The 22,190-nt window shown below is 39.4% G+C and overlaps 2 protein-coding genes and 1 non-coding gene across 4 annotated transcripts; 2 read left to right on the forward strand and 1 right to left on the reverse strand.

The window, feature by feature from the left end:
* Positions 1-516: 516 nt before the first annotated feature.
* On the reverse strand, positions 517-9,552 carry LOC103709328 (probable polygalacturonase). Its single transcript, XM_008794625.4, has 5 exons — positions 8,839-9,552; positions 7,165-7,285; positions 5,488-5,736; positions 4,921-5,074; positions 517-1,578 (listed from the first exon to the last, which is right to left on the reverse strand). The coding sequence occupies exons 1-5, from the start codon at positions 9,250-9,252 to the stop codon at positions 1,053-1,055; spliced, it is 1,464 nt and encodes a 487-aa protein (XP_008792847.1). The 5' UTR covers positions 9,253-9,552; the 3' UTR covers positions 517-1,052.
* A 4,232-nt stretch (positions 9,553-13,784) lies between these two features.
* LOC113462876 lies at positions 13,785-13,946 on the forward strand. Its single transcript, XR_003386136.1, has one exon. It is a non-coding gene; the product is annotated as a U1 spliceosomal RNA (small nuclear RNA).
* Positions 13,947-17,015: 3,069 nt separating this feature from the next.
* On the forward strand, positions 17,016-20,619 carry LOC103709369 (pollen receptor-like kinase 3). Of its 2 annotated transcripts, XR_003386134.2 has the most exons (3): positions 17,016-18,438; positions 18,557-19,338; positions 20,323-20,619. XR_003386134.2 is itself a non-coding variant. In XM_008794667.4 (2 exons), the coding sequence occupies exons 1-2, from the start codon at positions 17,055-17,057 to the stop codon at positions 19,279-19,281; spliced, it is 2,109 nt and encodes a 702-aa protein (XP_008792889.3). In that variant the 5' UTR covers positions 17,016-17,054; the 3' UTR covers positions 19,282-19,339. The 2 variants fall into 2 exon arrangements, 1 of the variants encoding a protein (XP_008792889.3); XM_008794667.4 differs by lacking the exon at positions 20,323-20,619 and having other exon boundaries at positions 18,557-19,339.
* The last annotated feature ends 1,571 nt before the right edge of the window (positions 20,620-22,190 follow it).

The following is a 22,190-nucleotide window of genomic DNA, read 5'->3' on the forward strand; positions in this document are numbered from 1 at the left end:
CATTAGATGAAAGAAAGATATATTCCAATATTTCTTGGTAATTCTATAGCAATTGTTCCATAGGTTATTCACATTAGGAGATGCTACATGGATAATTACCACAAATGTTATTTGTTTAATAGCTTAATTTAGATAAAGCATTTAATTGGTACATTTTCAATCTTTTAATGCCATCAGCATGAACAATGTTATTACTCTTTCAAGTACCACCTGTGGATTCCATTTCCCTAGTAAAAAGCTGCAAATTTTAAATCTGTAAACAGGGCACAGGGATTGAATCGCCATGGCAGCAATTACAACCATTGATAAAAACTGTCATAGATTCTTATAATAATCATAATAAACTATTATGAAGACAAAAAGGGTATTATGCTTCCCCGAAAACCTAATTATAGGTTCTTCTCTCCATCGGAACTATAGGACCGTTATGCTTCTTACTAAATAAAATAAGTATACCTATTCATCTTTCTACACTCTTGTTACTGCAAGGTTTTCCATGCACAACCACATAACATCTTAGAAAGGTCGAGAGATGTATTCGTTTTAAGTTTTCGATACAAAGTTCACATCATAGAGCTTGTATTTCATACTCTAGTACTGTCACATTCCAGCTGTTTAACATATATTGCCACATTGGGCATCACACGCATACATGTCCACAACCTGATAGAGCAGCACAAAATCTGGTACACCATTAAAGTAGCTGTCATCTGAAACCATGGTACAACGGGGTTTCTTTGCGGAGAAATTACAGATAACATGGAATAAAAGCATCTCCCCTGCTCTTCCAAATTCCAACATGCATCCAGGAAGTTCTCTCTGAGACTATCATCTGCAAAATTAATTATTCAAGAATTTTGAGGGCAGAGAACAGAGTGCTGCAAGACCATCTATCACCTGATATTCCAAAAAAAAATATGAAAAATTGAAAACTCGGTATGTACAAGCCAGGGGGATGAAAAAACTTGGGTACAGATCCTTGACAGAACGATCACTGCCAAAGAATAACCCAGCACTCCTCCCATCTGGAAAATGGAGAGTGAACAAATTTTTCAAATATCATAGTCAATGTCCGTGCTGTTCTGTGACACTGATTGCTTCACCAGCTGCCCCTGCTCATCATAAAGGTCGAGGTTCTCACATGGTGCAGGGAAGATGGACCCTATCACACGTCCGTGAACAAAGGAACACTGGAATATGTGCTTCTTCTTGTAGGTTATACCCACGGACATGTCACGGAAGCTGACACCCTTCACAGGGATGTCCTCACTGCCATGGATCCGAACTGGGACACGGACTCCCTCACCATGAATCCCACTGAAGGATATGTTCTCAATGAGGGGAACAGCCTTCGGATCGAAGCCTTCATCAGGGTGCTCATTGTAGTCAGTCTTAATCACAATGCCAACACGAACAATATCAAGGGTCACATTGTGGTAGGATATGTTGCGAATGTAGCCTCCTCTCCCGGGGGCAGTCTTCATTCTAATGCCCCGCCTTGATTCCCAGACATGAAGGTTTTCCACGGTAACATTTGAAACTCCTCCAGACATCTCGCTGCCTATTGATACTCCAGCACTGTGTCATAACAGTAGTTTAATTTAGTGTGTGAAGCCGCTGAATTCTGATGCTATTTATTCATAAGTTGAGCAGAAAAAACATCTTTGATTTCATAAAACAGCAGTTAGAAGTGCAACTCCGAATAAGATCTTGACAGCCAGACAATTACATGAACGGCTGCTTCTTGTATGATACAATGGTTAAGGTCTTTGTGGTCCTCAGAGGTCTGCTGGAAGATGCTGGGAAAAATGCTGAAACTAACATGTTGGAAACTTGCTACCATATGGTACAGGGAGGCATCAAAATTCCGGAGGCTGGGGTAATCCGTGCCATGTAGTGTGTCTGCTTGCATTTGCAGCCATCTCTGAAGAATATTGCATTGAGATGGTAAAACATGGTGACTTGTTCAATTTTTTTTTTATCAGAATATGGCAAGAAGAAGGAGAGGGGGGGGGGGGGGGGGGGGGATGTTTCCTTTTGCTGAGTCCAGGCAGATGTCAGACGTCAGTTCCTGATTTTTGCCTATGAAAAGTGATCATGTGGCTAAACTGCTAATCAAATCATGTAATGCTGTTACGACAAGCATAGTTGCCAAGGCACGATTTACTGCATTATTTAAAGATCATAAAAAAGAAAAGTTTCCACTTTTTTTTTTTGTTTCATTTTCTTTCTTATTTGTTTTATATTGTGCTCTCTCTCACTCAAAAAGAAATATTATGAAATATCCTGTTCCTCTTTCACTTCTTAACCCAAGGTTTTAGCCACATCTTATCTACTAAATAAAAAAAATTATCGCATATGTAAAATCATTCTTTCAAATTCATGCTATTCCTTTTTGTGTCAGAGTCAGGAAAAATCTTGTTTTAGTTCAGAAAGTAATCTAGACTGCCTATCCACTGGAGTATTTACTATGTTTTTTTTGCTGCACGAGTATTTACTATGTTCAATTCATGTTTCACATTCATTTGCTCATTTTGGGCATAAAATCAGAATTACTGAAATGTTCTGAAAGTGGGCACACAAGTATGACATGAATAAAACACATTAAATAGTCATCTCAAAACATTTTAGAAACAAGTAAAAAAGCACTCTAGCATGGTTTCTTGACTAATTATTTTCTTTCTTCTGACAATTGATGCAAAAGATACAGATTTTGATGAGAAGGGAATCCTATGGATGCAGTAAACGATAAATTGAGCTAAAAGCAACATAAAAAATGGAATAAATAAAAAAATGTTCAAAAGGTGGCTTAAGCTTTACGTTGAGAATGTAAAAAGAATTACGAGATGTTTTGTCATTTTTAAAGGGAGTGGCATAACTTTCCTTGCTTTTCCTAATACGTATGGTCCACCAAACAACTTTCTTTGCTTAGGTCTATTTATGATTATGATGACAAGAATATTGTACACTATGATATGTGATACTTTATTGCTCATTTGACTTCATATAGAATCTTCATACATGCACACACACAAACCCAAAGAGAGAGAGAGGGAGGGTTAGGCTACACTTGAGAGCATTCACCCTTTGACACTCCTAATTTTACTACTGTCAGATAAGCTTAGAGATTTGTTCAAAGTATATTTTACTTTACCTTTTTTACCAAATGTCACTTCTGCTCTTTTTAACTCCCTCTCGTGAATCATATCTAATCCACTCTGCTATCACCCAAGCATACGCCATTGCTAGCTGCCCTCTTCCTTTGTCTCATTGTGCCCTTTACCCCTATAGGTGAATTGCCGCTCTGCCAACCCTATCTCTATCCACCCTTTGTTAGCCGACCAACTACAGTTGTTCACTTTCGATTGTAGAGAACTACCCTGCCCCTTTCTCTTTCATTTTGCTCCTCAGGCCAACCACCACCACCTTGGTCCCCTTCCGGCCATTGCTGTCTCATTGAGGTTGATTCCCTCCAACTTGGATATCATTGTACACATATGAGAAAGAGAATGAGATGGAGGGAGAACGAGAGGAACTCAACCTATTCACCGTCATCTACCACTCTTGCTATCTTCTATTGTCCTGTATTCTAGAAAAGGGAGAAGTCGGATAGTAACTGAAAAGGGATATGCTGATTTTGTCGCTTGTGTGTTTCAGTGCCAGCATAGCTCCTTATATGGAAAGGTGGGGTCCTGCCTACAGGGTGGACCTAGGAATAGCAAAAGGGTGATATGCAAGAGGTAGGAGAACCCGAACAAAAGGAAAAAAAAGGTATAAATAGTATTTTGAAAACTTAAAATAAGATATGTATTGCACAAATATCCAAGCATAGCTGGTGGTAGAAAAATCAGGAGTACTAGAAGGCGAAAGCTCTTGAGCATAGCCTAGCCTCTGTGTGTGTGTGTGTGTGTCTATATGGAGAGAGACACTCATACATAACCTTTTGTTAACTTCTGGAGTTCCAAGTCAACTTAAGGAATGTACATCTTCCTATTGTTACATACAAACACTACAAAAGCAGCAAAAGGCCACAAACAGATTGGATACAATGCCTGTACTGGGGGTTTACTTTCATGCTTTCTTAAATAAGTGTGGTTCTACTTGTGCCATAATTAGTGAAAATGGTGTTTTCAATATAACATAAAATATTGGTTTTTGCAGTAAAGTTGTATCATAGCATCTGGCTTGTGATGTTTGCCTACAACTGAAGGGATTATATTCTAAATTTCATATACAAAGTGGGGTTGTCTAAGTGATAACATACGCGAGATTAGTTCTCGGTTTTACAAGATTTCAGCATCCCAAAATATAAGACTTAACCCAGAATATATAATAAAAATGCAGCATGATGAAGGTTTATATGTAAAAACTGCAAACAGTTGCCAAAATTATCAAGAAAAAAAACTCATGTAAAGCATATTAAAGGCTGTGAATGAGAGAGTGAATGAAAACAAGACTGGCACAGGTCTCTCTATAAAGTTCAGAATATTATCTGGGTATAATGAGAGACAAACACACAAAAGAGGATCAGCATAGCATCATAACCAGCATGCAGGTTAGAGAATCATGAACTTAACGTGGATCCTTCACGCAGTCCATGGTATATTACTCTACATCCTCTTTCTTAAGGCAGTATACATCAGAACATTGCCGTTCATTAAGACATAAATACAAAGGTTGCCACCCTAATATAGTGACACTGTTTTGAATCATGTGCCAAATGCAGTTTTGATTTTACCTGTGATAAACTTTATACATCTGTGTTTTTTTATAGGATTGCAATGACAACGTCACGGTGTAGAATCATCAAGGAGCCAAGATAAGTCATGCTAGCCAATTTGCAACTGAACAGTTCATAATATGTCAAAAGTTTAATGTGCATAAAGACACCCAATAATGCAGAAAAAATGACAGGCTCACCTCACCACAGAACGAACAGTGAGATTGCGGATTAAAATGTTAGTAGATGGACGCCCATATGCAATTCCATACTGATCCCAACCACTCTTTATGGCTATTGCGTCATCGCCTACACATATGTAACAGTTCTCTATCACCACATCCTCACATGAATCTGCATAGACCATCAGCAGGAATAAGGATTTGAAAGACTGAGAAAAGGAAAAAGCTATCAAAGAATTCATACACTATGTAAACTAAGTTCATCAAGCAGTAGACGTATAAGTTATTGACGCAATGGCTCTACTAGAGAAGCTTACAAAGCATGCATCAGGAAAGGAGGGTGGGGGGATTGAATAATGTTTGGTTGAACAAGAAGACAGGATTCTGGCATGCGCACATGCTGTGTCAATTTGCCAAAAACATTAAGACCCTTCAAGAAAAATAAAGTATACAATAACATAAACTAGATGTACAAGCATATGCCTGAATTTCATAGCTTTCAAGAAATCAAATATATCCGTACAAAGACTGTTTGCATCATGTTAAGAAAAATAAAGGTCGTAAAGCCTTAAAATGCATGCTTACCCGGATCTATTCCATCTGTGTTTGGAGCTCCAGTAACAGGAGCCAAGATGGTAACATTTGTGACAGTAACATTCTTGCAGTCAAAGGGATGAAGTGTCCAAAAAGGAGAATCACGCAAAGTTATGTTGGAAATAACTATGTCTTTGGACCACATGATCTGCACAAGAGGCCCCCTAGTGTTGTTGAGAAGTCTTTTGCGATATTTTGTCCACCATGCTTGACCTTGTCCATTTATGGTACCATTGTTTCCTGTTGGACAAGTGGAAGAAAACATCTAAGCAAGCAAACAACACCCATCTTGCTCGCTAGTAATTCAAAATTCCCAATCTCAAAGAATACATCCAAAAATAGTTGGAAAGCAATGTAAACATTCAAATAGCAAGGGATTTTATAATTCTCAGACTATGACTTATAAAATAAGACCATAATTTCCAGAAAGCATGGTCTTGATAGCATTATCAAAAGACCATTGTGTTTTTTTGTTAAAAAGAAACCATTCACAGCTTAAAGACTTTGAGAAAAGTACTATGATAGATAGACAATTTTGACAATATTAACATCTTCCAAGTCTTTATTTAAAGTTGCTTGCAGTATATTCCATGTCATCTGGAAGGCAAGCATTAAACAATAGGATATTATTATCCTAAACCAAATGAATGGAAGAAGATTGAACTATTGCAATAATGAAAATCGGACAACTGTCAATTGTTGGCTTCTGATAAGAGGTAACTGTCTGGAACTAGCACAGGAATTTTAATTGAGAAGGTTTATAAGCAATAATGGGATTTGGGTATGGGAAGATTTTTATTTGCTTCAACACTGAATAATTAATTCAGATCTAGTGAACAGAAGAATATAAACTTTTCGCTGAATCTTTCCTGTGATGATACCTTATTGATAAATCTTCATATTAGAAGTCCTTAAATTAATTAATAATTATAAATTTGAGTCTTTGGCTTGACATTCAAATGTTATCAAATAACTGGTGAGATAAATGTCAGCATTTTTTTGATAGCACTATATATGGCTGTAGTCATCTGTGAATTTCTATGTTTCGAGATCTTTGTTAAATAGTTGGGACAGAGCTTAATGATTATAGTTATGGTAGGTTATACCATGGTATTTCATTATGATAAACTAACCTAATTCTCTCCAAGTACAACATTTGCACGTGAAGGCTTCATGTCCTGAGCAAAGTCTTTGTTTTAATCAAAATAAGGCAAAGAAACGTCATCATGTTGTTTGCTAATTGGTTTTTAGCATATTCTAACTATCAATGAAGAAACTTAAGATGTATGCAAGTTTAGGCTGATGGTTCATTGATAAGTTAGTACTTACTAAGAAGTACTTCAAAAAAGAAGATGCAAATATGAGGCAACTTAAACAAGCATGAATTCCAAGAAGTGATAATAAGCAAGGGCGGAACTGGTCATGCTCGTTAGTTTTAGATGTGAATTCCCTTTTCCTTTTCAAATTTTCTCCTACTGATTTATATAAGTTGCTTATCAAGATCATAATACTTCAATTACTGTTATATCCTTGACATAGTATGTCTATGTGTCATTCATTCTTTTTAGCCTCTGATTCATCCTTCTTTCTCAATGTAATCTTGTTTTTACTTATTTAATACATTAAGAAGGAAACATTAAAGATATGAAATACAGTAAATACACTGACCTGTTATAACCAAATCCTTCAGATTCTGGCCATGGATCAGACTTCCATATCGAGGTCCCTTATGTTCCCTCCCAAATCCATATGATGGCAATGGTGGCATTAATGGCCAATATCTCTCATCCTATTGGAACAAAAAAGGAAAACAAGCTTATATAATGATACCCCTCCATATCAATTTGATGCAGCATGCAAGAATTTTTATAATAAACGATAATTAATGCTCTTCTAAACTTTACTATTATTATTTTTTCTTGGAGAAGTGATGCCCTTCTGAACTTGTATGATGAAAATGAGAAGCCTTAAAAAAGTGAGGCACATTTCTCACTGACTATAACATGGTACAATAAGCGGAATCGAAAAAAAATGGATTAGGGTCCACTGAGGAAAAGATAAGATCAAACAACTTATAGTAAATGCATCAACTGCAGGTTAAGTGCTATATTTTAATAATCACTTTCAGATTCTCAAGCTTCCAAATTTTCAAGAAATATTATAGAAGATCAAACAATTAGATGCTAAGAAGATTATATTTTGTGATATGTAACTTCAGATTCCCTAGTAATTACAATGATAAGGCAGTTACTGTTTTGAATATAAGGACAAACAAGAGCACTCACACTAAGAGATCAGGGACTTAGCTATTACAAAATAGAGATCGAGAAGTTAAAAACTTCCCAAACAACTTTATGAATTATGACAATTCATACTTTGGAATTTGTTTCATTATTGACTAAGTCATATTGTCTTCAAGTATAGCTCATCAAATATAGAATCTTTAAATTATTTGAGAAAAGGGGGCAAGGAAAGACGGATAAGCTGATGAATATAAGACTCCGGTCTCAAAAGATATAATAATTAGGTGGCATTTGGTGACCTAAATGGGATCACCTAGGCAATCATAGATCACTGGTGATCCTTATCCCAGGATAATCTGATCCCCGATGATCTAAGATCACCGTGTTTGGTATACTATGTTCCAATCATTAAAGACTCTCAAGTATCCATGAGTAATCTGTTTGGTATTTCATGAGAATTCAAGATCACTGACCATATAATACCAAAACTACCCCTAATGTATTCTATAAAAATATATCTATTAATCATATATAATATATATAATATCAATATAATAATAATATCAATATAATATAATATATTAATGGTACATTGATATACCCATTTTTTCCGCTAAACTGATGAATATTTTTATCCTCGAATTTCGGCCTAAGATCACTGCCCTAGGTGATCTTGAATTCCTAACCTCAAAGATACATATCTCATCACTAAATTGGATGGTGATTTGAGAAGTGAAGATGATTTGGGATCACTGCCATATAGAAGTACCGTGATGTAACCAAATACAGTGATCTTATGACCTACACCAACATCATCCTTGATCCTTAGATGATCACCTCATACCAAATGCCCCCTTATTGTATTTGATGTTTATCAATCAAAAACCTTCAATTACTGGTATACACACGGTGGGAATTATTATCACATTGAGTGGAATGGGGGAAAAAACAATTGTGGCGCTATCAACTACCCATGAAAAGAAATCATTAACTTAGGTTTTCTTTTCGGGTAAGAGCATTGATTAGGTTTTACAAAACACATACTTTCCACTAATTCAAACAAAAACAGGAGATAACAAACTAAAACAACTAATCTCACCTCAATTCCACGAATCTCGGCACCTTCTGCAAGAAACAGAGTCATATGACTCGTGAGATTGAACGGCGCTGTCAGCCATACTCCAGGCGGCACATTGAGCTGCCCGCCGCCCCTCCGCCTGAGCCTCGCGATCTTCGCCACCGCGCGCTCAAACGCCTTAGTATTCAGTGTCACTCCATCCCCAACCCCACCAAAGTCCGTGATATTGTACGCAAACGGCCGGAGACTCGGCGCTGCCATCTCCGGCAGCGCCCGCCGGAAGAACAGGAGCCCGTCGATGGAGCTGCTCTGCCACAGGAACACCGTCGCAAACCCCACGACCCAGATCACCAAAAAGAGGGTCCTGTGGGTCGAGACAAACCCCGGCAGCCACCGCCGGTGGTTGGGGAAGGGGAACCTCCCGATCTCCACCATTATCCCAACCAATCCCCACCAAGCCAAACCAGAAACACAAATTAACAACAAAAAAGAACAAAACCAACCGGATCTTCAGAAATACTCTACGAAAATAGATGAAATTAAATTTAGGTCGATAGCTAGATCTCGGAAAGAACTGGATCCGGGCGGAGGGAAAGGAGACGGATTGGGAATTGGGGGGGATAAATTAGGGTTTGGCGAGCTAGGGTTTTAACCATGGCGAAAGGGGGATTTAAAAAGAGCGGGACGTGGAGTGAGGTGAAAGGGAAGAGGAAGCAGGTCAAGATGGTTGGTGGTTTTGATCGGCGAGTAGACGACGTCGAAGAAGCGACTGGATTTTGACGTGACGAAAATGACCTTGTTGGCACAGTATATTTCCTAGATCAGGCCAGCTCTACTGCACTGTTTTCGGCTGCGGTCAAGGGATGATAGCCGTCGGATTGTGATCGAGCGGCAGATTGTTGGAAGGATTAAGTAATTGGAAATTAGTGCATGCTTTGGTGTGATAGGAGGATTAAACGTTACAAAAATAATAGTTGGGTTTTGGATATTGAAATAGAATTTAGAATGGCTGAGTTGGCTTCAGATTGCCTCTAAATTTAATGAGACATACTTGGTTTTCCTTTAGTTATTTCAAACTTTTATACAAATTAAGAGTGGAGCGGTGGCAATTTATGATCCGATGTGCCAACATTCTGAGTGGCTAATTTCGAGGGATTTTTGGGCTATGATCTCTTGTGGATCATTTTTTGGAGAAAAAAAAAAAAGGTGACTAGAGTCTAATGCATGCAATATGACCTGGTATGACTTGTGTCTTGCAACACTAATATTGATGTGCTAATAATTTGATATATCAGCTGATATGGTTGTAACTTTCATGAAAGTAGACAACTTGTTGGGCCCATACTTGCTTGTTTTGCCTGCTAACCCACTGAGTTTGGAATGAATTCCAGGTAAAGTATGAGGTTTTTAATATTCAATCAATAATATTTGGTGGTTTAAGTTTCTAAGATACACGCATTGAAGAAAATAGGCTAAAATGTCTTGCTTTTATTGAGGTCTAGTTTTAAACTTTTGTGGTTGTTAAGAAGTGTGAAGTACTCTAGCAAGTTAGGTAGGATGAAGCTTTCATTAGGAGAGTGAAAAGGACCAGTGGATTCTGGTGAAACATGCAATAATAAGGTGGTTACGTTCTTAAATAATACTGAGAAGGTTAGAATTACTTTAAGAATGTTAAATTTGAAGGTTTCTATAAGCTTGCGTGGTGGAATTTGTCTTCAGATACACTGATACGGTGGATCCAATAAAGCTGATAACACATGGGAATGGACATAATTTTTTTCCATTGTTGGTTTTTAGAAGGACTTGGGGATTTTGAGTCACTACTAGAGGACTGTTTATTTTCATTCTTTCTTGCGAGAACAAATGGGGGTACCCATAGCTTCATTTATGAAAATAAAATGGGAGGATACAAGAAGTACATCCAAAAAGGTTTTAACCAGAGCTAAAACACTTAAAAAAAGAAGTCAGCATGTCTTCACAAGCAGTGTGGAAATATTAACACAATCCAAAAGACTTAGAATTATCTATGATGCGTTGTTTGGACCGTAGAATGCTATGCAGCACTTGATGGCTGTTATAAGAAGAAAAACTGCCATCAAATAACGCATGTCATGTATAACATATAAGACTGTCGTATTTGATAGCCATAAATCTCCTGAAGGCAGCTATTAAGTGTCGCACAGTATTTTGCATTACAAATCGTGCACTGTAGAGGATCCATGCTCGATATAAAATCTTGTCTTGGCTCCATAAATAGCTCAAATATTAAGGAACTGAAAGAACGGTTGTAACCAAAAAAAGTCCTACCCTTCAAAAATCCCATATTGCAAGCTAGTTTTAAAGGGTAGAAACTAAGAGTTATGATTTGAAGAGACATTAGAAAACCATTCGTGCTACTTCTGAATTAAGACAATGAGGATGTCGGAAGCTCTTCTTAGCTTGAAAAATTCTCCTATTTCTCTCTTCTCAAATTTAACACCAGAAGGCCGTGATAATTAGGACCTAACTTTGTTTATTTTCATTTATTTTGTAATCTAGGTACTTGTTCCAAAACATATGCTGTTAAATACTTGCTATCGAGAATTAAAACAAAATTAGGAATAGACCATCTACTAAATCTTGTTACAGCATGAAAATATGAAAAGATTAATTTAATTATATGTGAACTAAATTAGAAGGCTATGATTAGGCATTACCTAATATTCTCTCAATAGAGGAAGAAGCGAAAAAAAATCTTTCATTGCGAACTTAGTTTCGAACCTGCTCTGCCTCACAAGTTCATTTTTATTTAACAAAGTCTCTATACATGAATATGTGCATGCTTGCATGCATACATTCATTCATACATACATATTTAGTAATGCTGCAGCGCTCCTATTGCATATACATGGAAAGTTCTTTTTGCCACATGGTATAGAAGGCTTTGTGTGATTCGCAAGATTTGATATGATACAAAGGGGGTGGTAGAAGTTGCTTCTATAAAGGATTTGAATTTGAGATAAAGAGGTTTGCAATGACTTAATGAATTCTTATGACGAGAGAAATGCTAATATCTTGACATTTTTCTAGAACCCATAAATGTTACTCTAAGTTACTATCCTTTATATATATATATATATATATATATATATATTAGTCGACTCTCTAGGATTTTTGGATGGTATGTTCTTGATTGTGTTTGCATGTGGATCAAATGGTGATGATTTTAGGTGTACTGATTGTCTTAAGTTCTATATAGAATTCTTTTTGTTAGATTATTCACTATGAAGGATTATTTGAAATCCTGTAGTTAAAGTTGCACTGCAATTCTTATCGTGTTGCGACTTAAGTTAGAGTAGTTGATTTGGAAGGAAGCTCATTTTTTGTGCTCGGAGGATAGTTTGGAGAAAAGATGAACATCTCTAATAGATATTATATCGGAACATCTTGTGAGCGGACTCCATGTCGGAAAACTCGACGTACATAAAGATGAGAATGTTGTGAACAAAAAAGTTGGTTTTGAAGCCATCAATAGTGAGGATATAGGTATGGAGCTGGGCACCTATGGGGAGGGAGCGGATGACAGTGTAAACCTTGAGAAGGGTGAAGAAGGTGAAGGAGAGGGGCAAAAGGGTGGGTAACAATGGAGGAAAAGGTGGAGTGGAGGAGGAGGGCAATGCAATGAAGTTTGAGACAAGGAGGTGACTATGGGCCTCATTGAGGTGATGGGGCCTGGTGGGCGATGGTATGAAAGAGTTGAGAACAAGGTTGGGGAGGAGAGGAGAAGGGAAGGAAGAAGAGAAGAAGAGAATCCTTTTTTTGTAATTAAAATACTTACTCAAGAGGTTACAACTTATCACATGGCTATTTTTAACCATAAGTCAACCTAATACTTACTCTAACTTACTATGTACCTTAAGCTGCAGCCATTCAAATAAGCAAGATGACCTGCATTTGCAACTTGAGTTGTATGTGAGTCCATTTACAAAGACTTTAAATTGCTCCTAATAGTTAGGGATACTAGAAGGGGTCTAAGTAACAAAATGATAATTTCAACAAGCAAATTAGCTTGCCAAATCTTGGTAAGGGTTATAACATGAAATCAATTTTTTTTGCAAAAGTTGATCTAGTTAAGCATTGCCAATGAGTTGAGTCGAGCATCAGTTTATTTAGATCAAATCAAGAGGATGACTGAGCTCCATGATACTTCAGGAAAACTTGTACGGTGACTAGGGCTACACTTATGTTTTCATGAACTAATGGCTATTTATGCTTGGCTCATTTGAAAGTCGGTCTCTAAAAAAAGATCTTGCGAGTTTGCCTCATCTTCTACTTGTACAAACTTGAAGAAGCCAATTGTTAAATCAAGCCCGAGCTCTTCATGAATAGCTCCATTTATTTGCATCCAAAAACATACACTTAGAAAGAATAATAAAAAAGGAAAAAAAGGAAGCAAGGAATCCTAGCAGAGGTGACAATGAGTTGGGCCAGCCTAGTTCATGTCAGGTCAAGTTAGACCAATATCATTTGCAGCATTTACATGCACTTGAGGCAACTGAACATAGGATTGGGATTGGTCCACTAGTTTCTTAATATGTGGGCAATCTGGCCTTCAATGAGATGCAATGTTTAAAAATGAAGCAAGCAAGGAGTCTTTATCAACCCATGCTAAGATTCCAGTCCAATTTCATATTTGAAGATCCAAATTATCCAGAAAACAACTATTATTTAAAACTGAGCAACTGTAGCATAGATTTAGAATACCAAGTCAAGCAACAATTATAGTACTTTAATATAATGAACATATATGTGCAAATCAAAATAGGTATAGGCTGAAATTGCCGTTTCTTAATTTGTGAGAGCCTTTTCTGCCGTAATTCCGCTTGCATAAACTAACCGCTGACAACATTTAGTCCCATATCGGATGTGAACGGAGCACGAGAGGACGGGGCTCCAAATAAGTAGAGAGGCCGGGCCGCCTTGAAACCATACTTACCTGGACGGGGTCAATGGGTGAACAAGAAGGCCCATGGCCTGGGTCAGGGGCCCTCATTGCACGTGGAGGGAGCCCTGGCCTACCATCTCCCCAAGTGGGAGAGTGGACGTCATAATTTGTGGTAGAGGGGGATTCGCGTTCGCGCGGCCCCTGCCCAAGTCCCAAGCCAAAATTTTGTTCTTCTTATCTCTTCCGAGTCTATTTGTTAAAAGCCTGATAGATGAGGTAATCACCAACTTTTAACATTCCCTGCACTCCGGGAATGTTTGTTCTTTCCCTTTTCTGAAAAAATGATGCTGAAACTCTATTATTGATTCCTCATATACATACGAAAAAAAGATGATAAGGGAGGAGCATGCAAGAATCAATTTAGTGGGTATTTGCCAATAAAACTCTCTTTTAAAGAGAGGAGGAGTATCTTTGTTCTTTCCCTTTTGCCCAGCTATACCTTCTTTATTCTTTGCTTCTTAACAAAGGTAGATGGAGAGAAGAGTGAGACACAGAGGGAGAGAAAAGAGAGAGAGTTGTAGGGAAAGGATATGATCTCTTATTTCATGCTTTAAAGGAGGAGGAAAAGGTGCAGCGAGGGGTCTCGGAGGAGAGGCAGCGGGCGAGGGTGGCTCCACAATCTCGGAGGCTTTGATACTATGTTAAGGCAGAAGGAGAGGAGAGAGAGAGACATAGAAGGGAAATGATATGATCTCTTATTCCATACTTTAAGCAGTGCCATAGCCCACTTTTTATAGTTGAAGATGGCTATGCATAGTTAATCAATACAACTAATATACAGCTAACATTAACTTTCCGATTCTTTCTATTCAGCTTCCAAATGGTGAAAACCAAAATACATGGAAAAGGACAAGGGAAGTCGAGCTCCTCCATTTGCATGGGAAGCTTTAAGAGAGCTCCTATTATCACTCACCTTCTTAGTTGTTGTCTAGCTTTCTAAGAAGTTCAATCATCGTGCCTTAACTGAGAGTCCTCCAATGTCAAAAACATGAAGGCAGTGATAGATGCGAGGGGGTTTGGGTCGTATCTTTCGCGCCAAAAGAATAATTAACATCGACTGTTGGATAGCGACCCGTATAGTATTGAAAAAAGAATAAGATTTGATAACAGCTATTATTTGACATTTTTAGGTATTTATATAATGAACAATTTTGTGTTGCATTAATGGCTATTTTTCTTATTATCTAGGCAAACAAACCTAAAACTTATCCTAGTAAATTATGGAAAGTTTTATGTGAAATAAAGGCACAATGTTGCTATTATGACCCCCAATTTTCTATGACTAAAATTAAACAGTAATCACAACAGTCATCATTTTATTCAAGGAAAAACTTAGTAAAAGAATGGAGTGGCTTGATGGTGCATCATTTTCTTGGAAGGATTTTTTTTTTCTTGGGTGAACATGTAAGGAATATTATGTGGGAACCATGAAAACCTAGACAAAAATATAATTAATTTTAGACTCTTAGATTTCTCATGCATGGGTTAGAAGTTTTACCGAAGTTATTAGCTAGAGATATGTCATTTTTGCAAATATAACATCAGGATACATATAGTGCTAATCTTTGAAAAATGAAAGAAATGAATTTTCCTATCTTAGGAAGAAACGAACTCGCTGAAAAGTAGTCTCTAGATTCTTGAATGATGCTCAAAATTTTTCATACAGTTAGTTAAAATTTTCCTGCACTCAAGATACGCACAATTTGTTATCTACTCTGCATCTTAAATCAATCATCTTCCTTTCTTAGAATCCATTTCATTATTTTAATCACTTGTCATGAAGAAAATAAAATAGTATTAAAAAATAAACAGTCTAGGGCTTGATTTCTATTATTTTGATTTGAAGCCTCTCTTGTGTAACCTTTTTACCTTCCAAGGCATTCTCTATCTCTCTCTCTCTCTCTCTTTTGCTAAAGTGGGTGTTTTATACAACACGGGCATGGACATGCCTAATAAAGTCAGAAAACAAAATGTCACAGAGTGCCTGAGGCAGCTCCCCCTCTCTGGTCCACATGATGCCACCGGAATGGATGGCTATGTAAGCAGCTACCTAATCCACAACCTCGTTTGCCTTCTTAAATACATGCTTGGCCTGGAAAGCCACCCCATTGCTACCCATTGCCTAGATGACTCGAATCAGAGGGTGATCCAACCCTAAACTGCTCGGACCTCCTAAATCCAACTAATCACTGTGGCCAAGTTACCCTCTAATATAATAAAACAGGCCTGCAGAAGATGCTGTGCATGGCGAAGGTCTACCCAAGCAGCTCGTAGCTCTATACCAGAAACCGAGATATTGAAGAGCTGACAACCACCAACTGCTACCACCCTGGAACTCGAATTTTTGATGACAAAAATCTGCACCACCTCTCTATTCCCTCTCACATATTTACAATGTTGGCCAGGTCAATCCAAGAACACACCATTCCTATATGAACACGTGAAGGAGTATTTCAAATGAGGTTGGCGAAGCATCACTGGTTTGACAGCTGTAGGGGCAGAGCTCAGGGCAACATAGGAAGGTATCACCTATGTGAGACAGGTGCTGAGGGCAGAGCATATCCTCCTCGAGGAAGACTCAGCGACGGTGATCGACTAGATTCGGAAGGAGGGATGGAAGGGAGATAGGAACCCTCTACTTTGCGATATCCATTGGATGGTGGGAGAAGGCTGTGCATGTGTACTGGAAGGCGAATAGAATCGCCGACTGGGTCAACGCCTATGCTGCCGAGTACTTCGGAGACGTTATTTGGACAGACCATGAGGCCGCTCCTCTATTGCTTTGTCATTTTCTTTTGCTTAATTCTGTTGGCTGCACCTACGCTAGAATGGTGTGAGCAGCGAGCTGTTGCACGATAAACATAAGATTAAAAAAATTTAAAAAAAGAAGAGAAAAAAAGAGGAAAATTTCAAACATAAAGATGTTGGTGAAGATAATAAGGCGGATGTACGCGGTCTGGTTTCCGGTCTCTCACTGATCCGACACAATTGCCTCCGTAATCCAGACATCAAATATATACGAGTCACGCCTCCCCTTTGCTTTGACTCGGTCAACATTGTCAACCTCAACCGGATATCTTAGCCTCTTTTCTCCCCTACTCTCTCTCTCTATCTCTTCCTCTATATTTCTATTCTTAGTCCATCCTCCCATCACCACCCACCCGCTCCCTCCCTCCTCCCATCAACATAGAAGAGAACAAGGAAAACCAAAGGAAAGAAAACAACCAGCGGCCCTTAATCTCCACTCCCATCCATGGCCGCTTCCCTTTCCCTTCTCCCCTTCCTCCTCCTCCTCCTCCTCCTCCTCCCACCACTGGCCTCCTCCGACTCGCAGCCGGAGCTGGCCACCCATTCCGAGGTCAATGCCCTCCTCCTCCTCAAACAATCCTTCACCAACGCCACTGCCCTCTCCTCTTGGGGCTCCGGCAATTCCTCCCACCCCTGCAAGTCCAATCCCGGGTGGGCCGGCATCATCTGCTCCCGCGAAGGCACCGTCACCAACCTCAACCTTGCTCGCATGGGCCTCTCCGGCCGCATCGACGCCGACGCCCTCTTAAGCTTGAAAAGCCTCCGCTCACTAAGCCTCGATGAGAACTCCCTGTCCGGCACCCTCCCTCCTCTCCGTCAGCTTCCCGCCCTCAGAGCCGTCTTCCTCTCCCACAACCAATTCTCCGGCTCCATCCCTGACGACTTCTTTAAAGGCATGACTCGACTCAAGAAGCTTTGGCTCCAAGGCAATGCCCTCACCGGTCCCATCCCTACCTCCCTTTCCCAGGCCACCAACCTCGAGGAGCTGCGTCTCGAGAACAACCGCTTCACCGGCCCGCTTGCGGCGATCGCCTTGTCGTCTCTCTCCTCCTTCAACGTGTCAAACAATGACCTCGAAGGGGAGATCCCGACGACCCTCTCCAAGTTCAATTCCAGCTCGTTCGATGGCAATTCGAGATTGTGCGGCGCACCGCTCGAGAACAAGCCATGCGCTGCGCCGGCTGCGATAACGGCATTAAGAACCCCGAGTGGGAAGGTGGCGGCGGCGTGCATTGTGCTGATCCTCCTTGCATGTGCAGTGGTCGTCGGCACGTCGGCGATGAAGAAGAACCCGGTGGGAGACTCGGACACCCTCGGGATCGAGCACAGCAAGGTCGAGGCGGGGGACGGCGGCGGCGGCTCGCCTCGGAAGGACTACGCAAGGGTGATGAGCCATCAACAGCGCGAGCCGGGGCACAAGCGGAGCGAGTCCGGCGGTGGACACAGGAGGACGGGGTCGTCGACCAAGCCGGGCGCTGACGGAGGGGATGCGGGAGGGGGAGGGGGGGCGGGGGACCTCGTGCTGGTGAACGACACGAGGGGGGTGTTCGGGCTGCCGGATTTGATGAAGGCGGCGGCGGAGGTGCTCGGTAGCGGCGGGTTAGGGTCATGTTACAAGGCGGTGATGGGGAACGGCGTGGCGGTGGTGGTGAAAAGGGTGCGTGACATGAACCGCGTGGGGAAGGAGACGTTCGACGTCGAGATGAGGCGACTGGGGAGGCTGCAGCACCCCAACGTGCTAACGCCACTGGCCTACCATTTCCGCAAGGATGAGAAGCTTCTGGCCTCTGAGTTTGTTACCAAGGGGAGCTTACTCTATCTCCTTCATGGTGAGCTTTTTCTCTTTCCCTCCTCTCTTTTTTCCCTAGCTCCTTTTTTCACATCTGTAACCATTTATTTGAAGCCATATCGGTTCTGGATTATATGAAGAATTTTGGTGAATGGCAGGTGATCGTGGCGCCGACCACGCGGCTTTGGACTGGGGGACCAGGCTGAGGATCGCCCAGGGGATCGCCCAGGGGCTGGCTTACCTCCACGCCGAGCTCAACTCGGTGGACATCCCCCACGGCAACCTCAAGTCCTCGAACGTCCTTCTCACTGCCGACTTCAAACCTGTGCTCGTCGACTACGGCTTCGTCCCCCTCGTCAACCCCTCCACCGCCTCCGTCACCCTCTTCGCGTACAAGTCCCCGGAGTCCCTCCTCCACCGCCACGTCTCCCCCAAGTCCGACGTCTACTGCCTCGGCGTCATCCTCCTCGAGCTCCTCACCGGCAAGTTCCCCTCGCAGTACCTCACCAACGCCAAAGGGGGGACCGACGTCGTGCTCTGGGCCACGTCGGCGATCGCCGAGGGCCGGGAGGCGGAGCTGCTGGACCCTGCCATCGTGGCGGGGGCGAAGAAGTCGGTGCCGGAGATGAAGCGGCTGCTCCGGGTCGGGGTGGAGTGCGTGGAGCCGGACCCGGACCGCCGGCCGGAGGTGAAGGAGGCGGCGTCGAAGATCGAGGAGGTGGTGGCAGCGCACGCCGCCGCGGAGGCGGAGAGGGCGCCGCAGCCATCGCACACGGCGTACGTAAGGGATGGAGTCGGGGAGCGGTCGGCCCGCCGGGTCGGGGGCGTCGGGGAGAGATCGGCGCGGCGGAACGGCGACGGTGTCTCGTTCGCCATCTCGTGATGAGGCCGCCGGGACCGCGCGCGATTTGCCAGGGACGTTTTCTATTAGACGGCGATGGTAAGTGACGTACCAAGGTTGCGTCCATCACGTTTTCCCACAAATACGCCTCTTTTTTTTTTTTTTAATCAAGAATGAAAACAAACGACTTGAGGGACAAGAAACTAGGGTTTGCATGGTTTCATCCAGGGATCCTCACACGTCGGACTCTTTCCATATTAAAAATCTTTTGCTGTGTGACATGAGGAGATTGTATAACTCGCCAGATTTATTGCCAACACTAGAAATGATTGTCTATAGATTTGTCAAAATCAGCAACTTTGAGTCTTAAAGCATTTTTTTCAACTTTTTACCAAAATAGTATTTTTTTCCCATTTTAACATGCCCTCAATCTAGCATTATCTATTGCAACAACAATAGATATGACCTAAAATGTTTTTCTTATCTTTTTCATCTAGAATCATGGTGCAATGTAACTCTTTTCTACCAGTCAATAATATACGCTTAATCCAATCCATAAGAGTTGATTGCTTACAATAAATATGACTAATTAATTTTTATACAGCAGTCTTTAATCAACATATATGTATCGTTGTTATGTCTTTTCAATATTGTTATCAATAAAATAAACACCATTCTCTAACTATTAAGTCTTGAAGGGTAATCTTTAATATTGTTTTTTTTATCTCCATCCTTGCATTTCTATCCAATAATTATGCCTACCGGCCGTCTTACTAAACTTACAGCAAACGATACATAAAATAAAAATAATGAAAAGAAAATCAGCATATCAAGCACCATCACCAAAAAATTAGAAGAACCTTTAATATTGTTGTTTACACCATTTGTCTAGCTGCCAATGCTCCCATAATTCATGTTTTCATTGTCACGACATACCACTGTTATCATATTAGCAACATATTCTTTTCTTTCCAAATTATGTTCCTTTTATTATCTTCTTTAAGATTTTCTTTTATTCTTTGCAATAAAATATGCTATAGTGATTTGTAACATGAAACCAAAGCTTTGCTTTTCAATTTGCAGGAAAACATAGGCAAGCATTTTTGCGAATAGAGAAAGGCCATGGACACCCACTTATTAAAATTTAGAATGAAACGAATACCTCATCAAGTGAATGAAGAGATTAATCTTTTCTTACATGAGAAGTGGGTGGGCTAACATCAAAAAGTTGGATCAAATTGTAAAATTACTCGTAGATGAGAGAGTTCTATATTTTGTATTTCTCTTCTGATGCAAGGATTGTGCTTTGGAGGGATTATGAAGGGAGAGATTTGTTTTATTCTTTATAATTAAATTAAATTCAAATTTTCTCTTCTTTTATGCCCTTTCTCTCTCCTCTAAATATTTCAATGACCATAAAAAAGACTGAGTGCTAGTGCATGAAACAAAAAAATTGAAGACTTTTTTGTTAATTTAAAAAAATAATAATTGGCAAAGATACAAACAAATTCGTTATTTTAAAGGAGTTAAACTAAAAACAAATGAAATATTTAAGATCCAATGTACCCTAAACTATGCAATTCTTTCTACTCAAATTGCAAAAATAATACTAGTTTGTTCCCTAGCATAGGAATCATTTATATATTTCTTTTCGATTATATATAATCAAGAAACTACCATATTGCATTCCTAAAGTACTTGTTTATGGAAGAGAGGCATGAATTTGGCCAAGTCCAAAAAATATAAAAAGGATTAATATATAACTTTTTTTTATATTATATGTCCATTTAGAATGTAATTGATCTACAAACTCAACCATAATGTCTTTTATTAGAAAACCTTTTAAGACTATGAAATATCAAAATTGTTTAAGAAGCATGAAGTGTATTCTGTAAACTTTAAGGAACAAAAAAATTTACAAAAAACTGATTTTGTTGGTTATACTCATATACGTATAGTGTGAGAAGCCAATGTACTAAAAAAAAAAAAATGGAATATTGGAGGTTGTAGCTGCAATTAACAAAAAAGAATGCATGAAACAATATACATGCAAGAATTGAAAATGATAGTTAGAAGAAGGCTCTAGTATTTGAAATCCAGAAACATAATCATAAAATAAGCAAAATAGGGTATTAGAAGCACATGAAAATATATAGAAACTAACCAAGGAATTTATTTCAAGTAGATCCATATTGGCTTTCTCAAGTGGGTTCAATTTGATAAATGGTTACAATTTTAACTTATTTATATTTATGCAATATATAAATATATTAGTTTCTAACTTAGGGATTATTCCACCTTGATTTCGTCTATTATTCATTTATTTTGAAATATCTTTCTACTTTTTCTATAATACATGATTATTCCTCTTATTAAGTCAGATTTTTAAAGAAAAAAATATGAAAAACATTTGAGGTGCTTTTAAAATCCAACCTCATAAAAAGATGGAAAGTTTTTTTTCCAAATCAAATCAAATTCTAAGTTTCCTTTATAGAACAAATTGAAAAAAGGCACTCTCAAAAGTCTAGAAAGATTGTGTATTTCTCCCAAAAGCACAATCTAATAAAAATATGAACATATTATAAAAGTCAATTTCTATTTGTTTACTATTACATTCTAAAATTAGAATATTATTTTTATGCGTAATATTTTTCATTTTTAAATATGTAGCTTGATTTTTTTTTTTTTTCATTTTTCTTTAAACATGCATTTCATGCATCTAGTTGCTAGTTTATAATGAAGTTTGTTTTAAAATTTTTTTCATTCCTTTACCTTTTGTTCAGATTTAGAACCCTATTTTTTAAGCCATCTGAATATAAACATATCTACAAAAATAGTGCTAGTTCTCATTGGTGGAGCTAGGAAGCAATTGCCTCCCTAAATTTTAGGTTGTCATTAATTATGGATTGGATTTTTGAGTCCTTGGAAAGGTTGGTCCTGCTAAAATCATG

Source organism: Phoenix dactylifera, chromosome 8 (genome assembly GCF_009389715.1).
Source record: "Phoenix dactylifera cultivar Barhee BC4 chromosome 8, palm_55x_up_171113_PBpolish2nd_filt_p, whole genome shotgun sequence".
Classification (NCBI taxonomy): domain Eukaryota; kingdom Viridiplantae; phylum Streptophyta; class Magnoliopsida; order Arecales; family Arecaceae; genus Phoenix; species Phoenix dactylifera.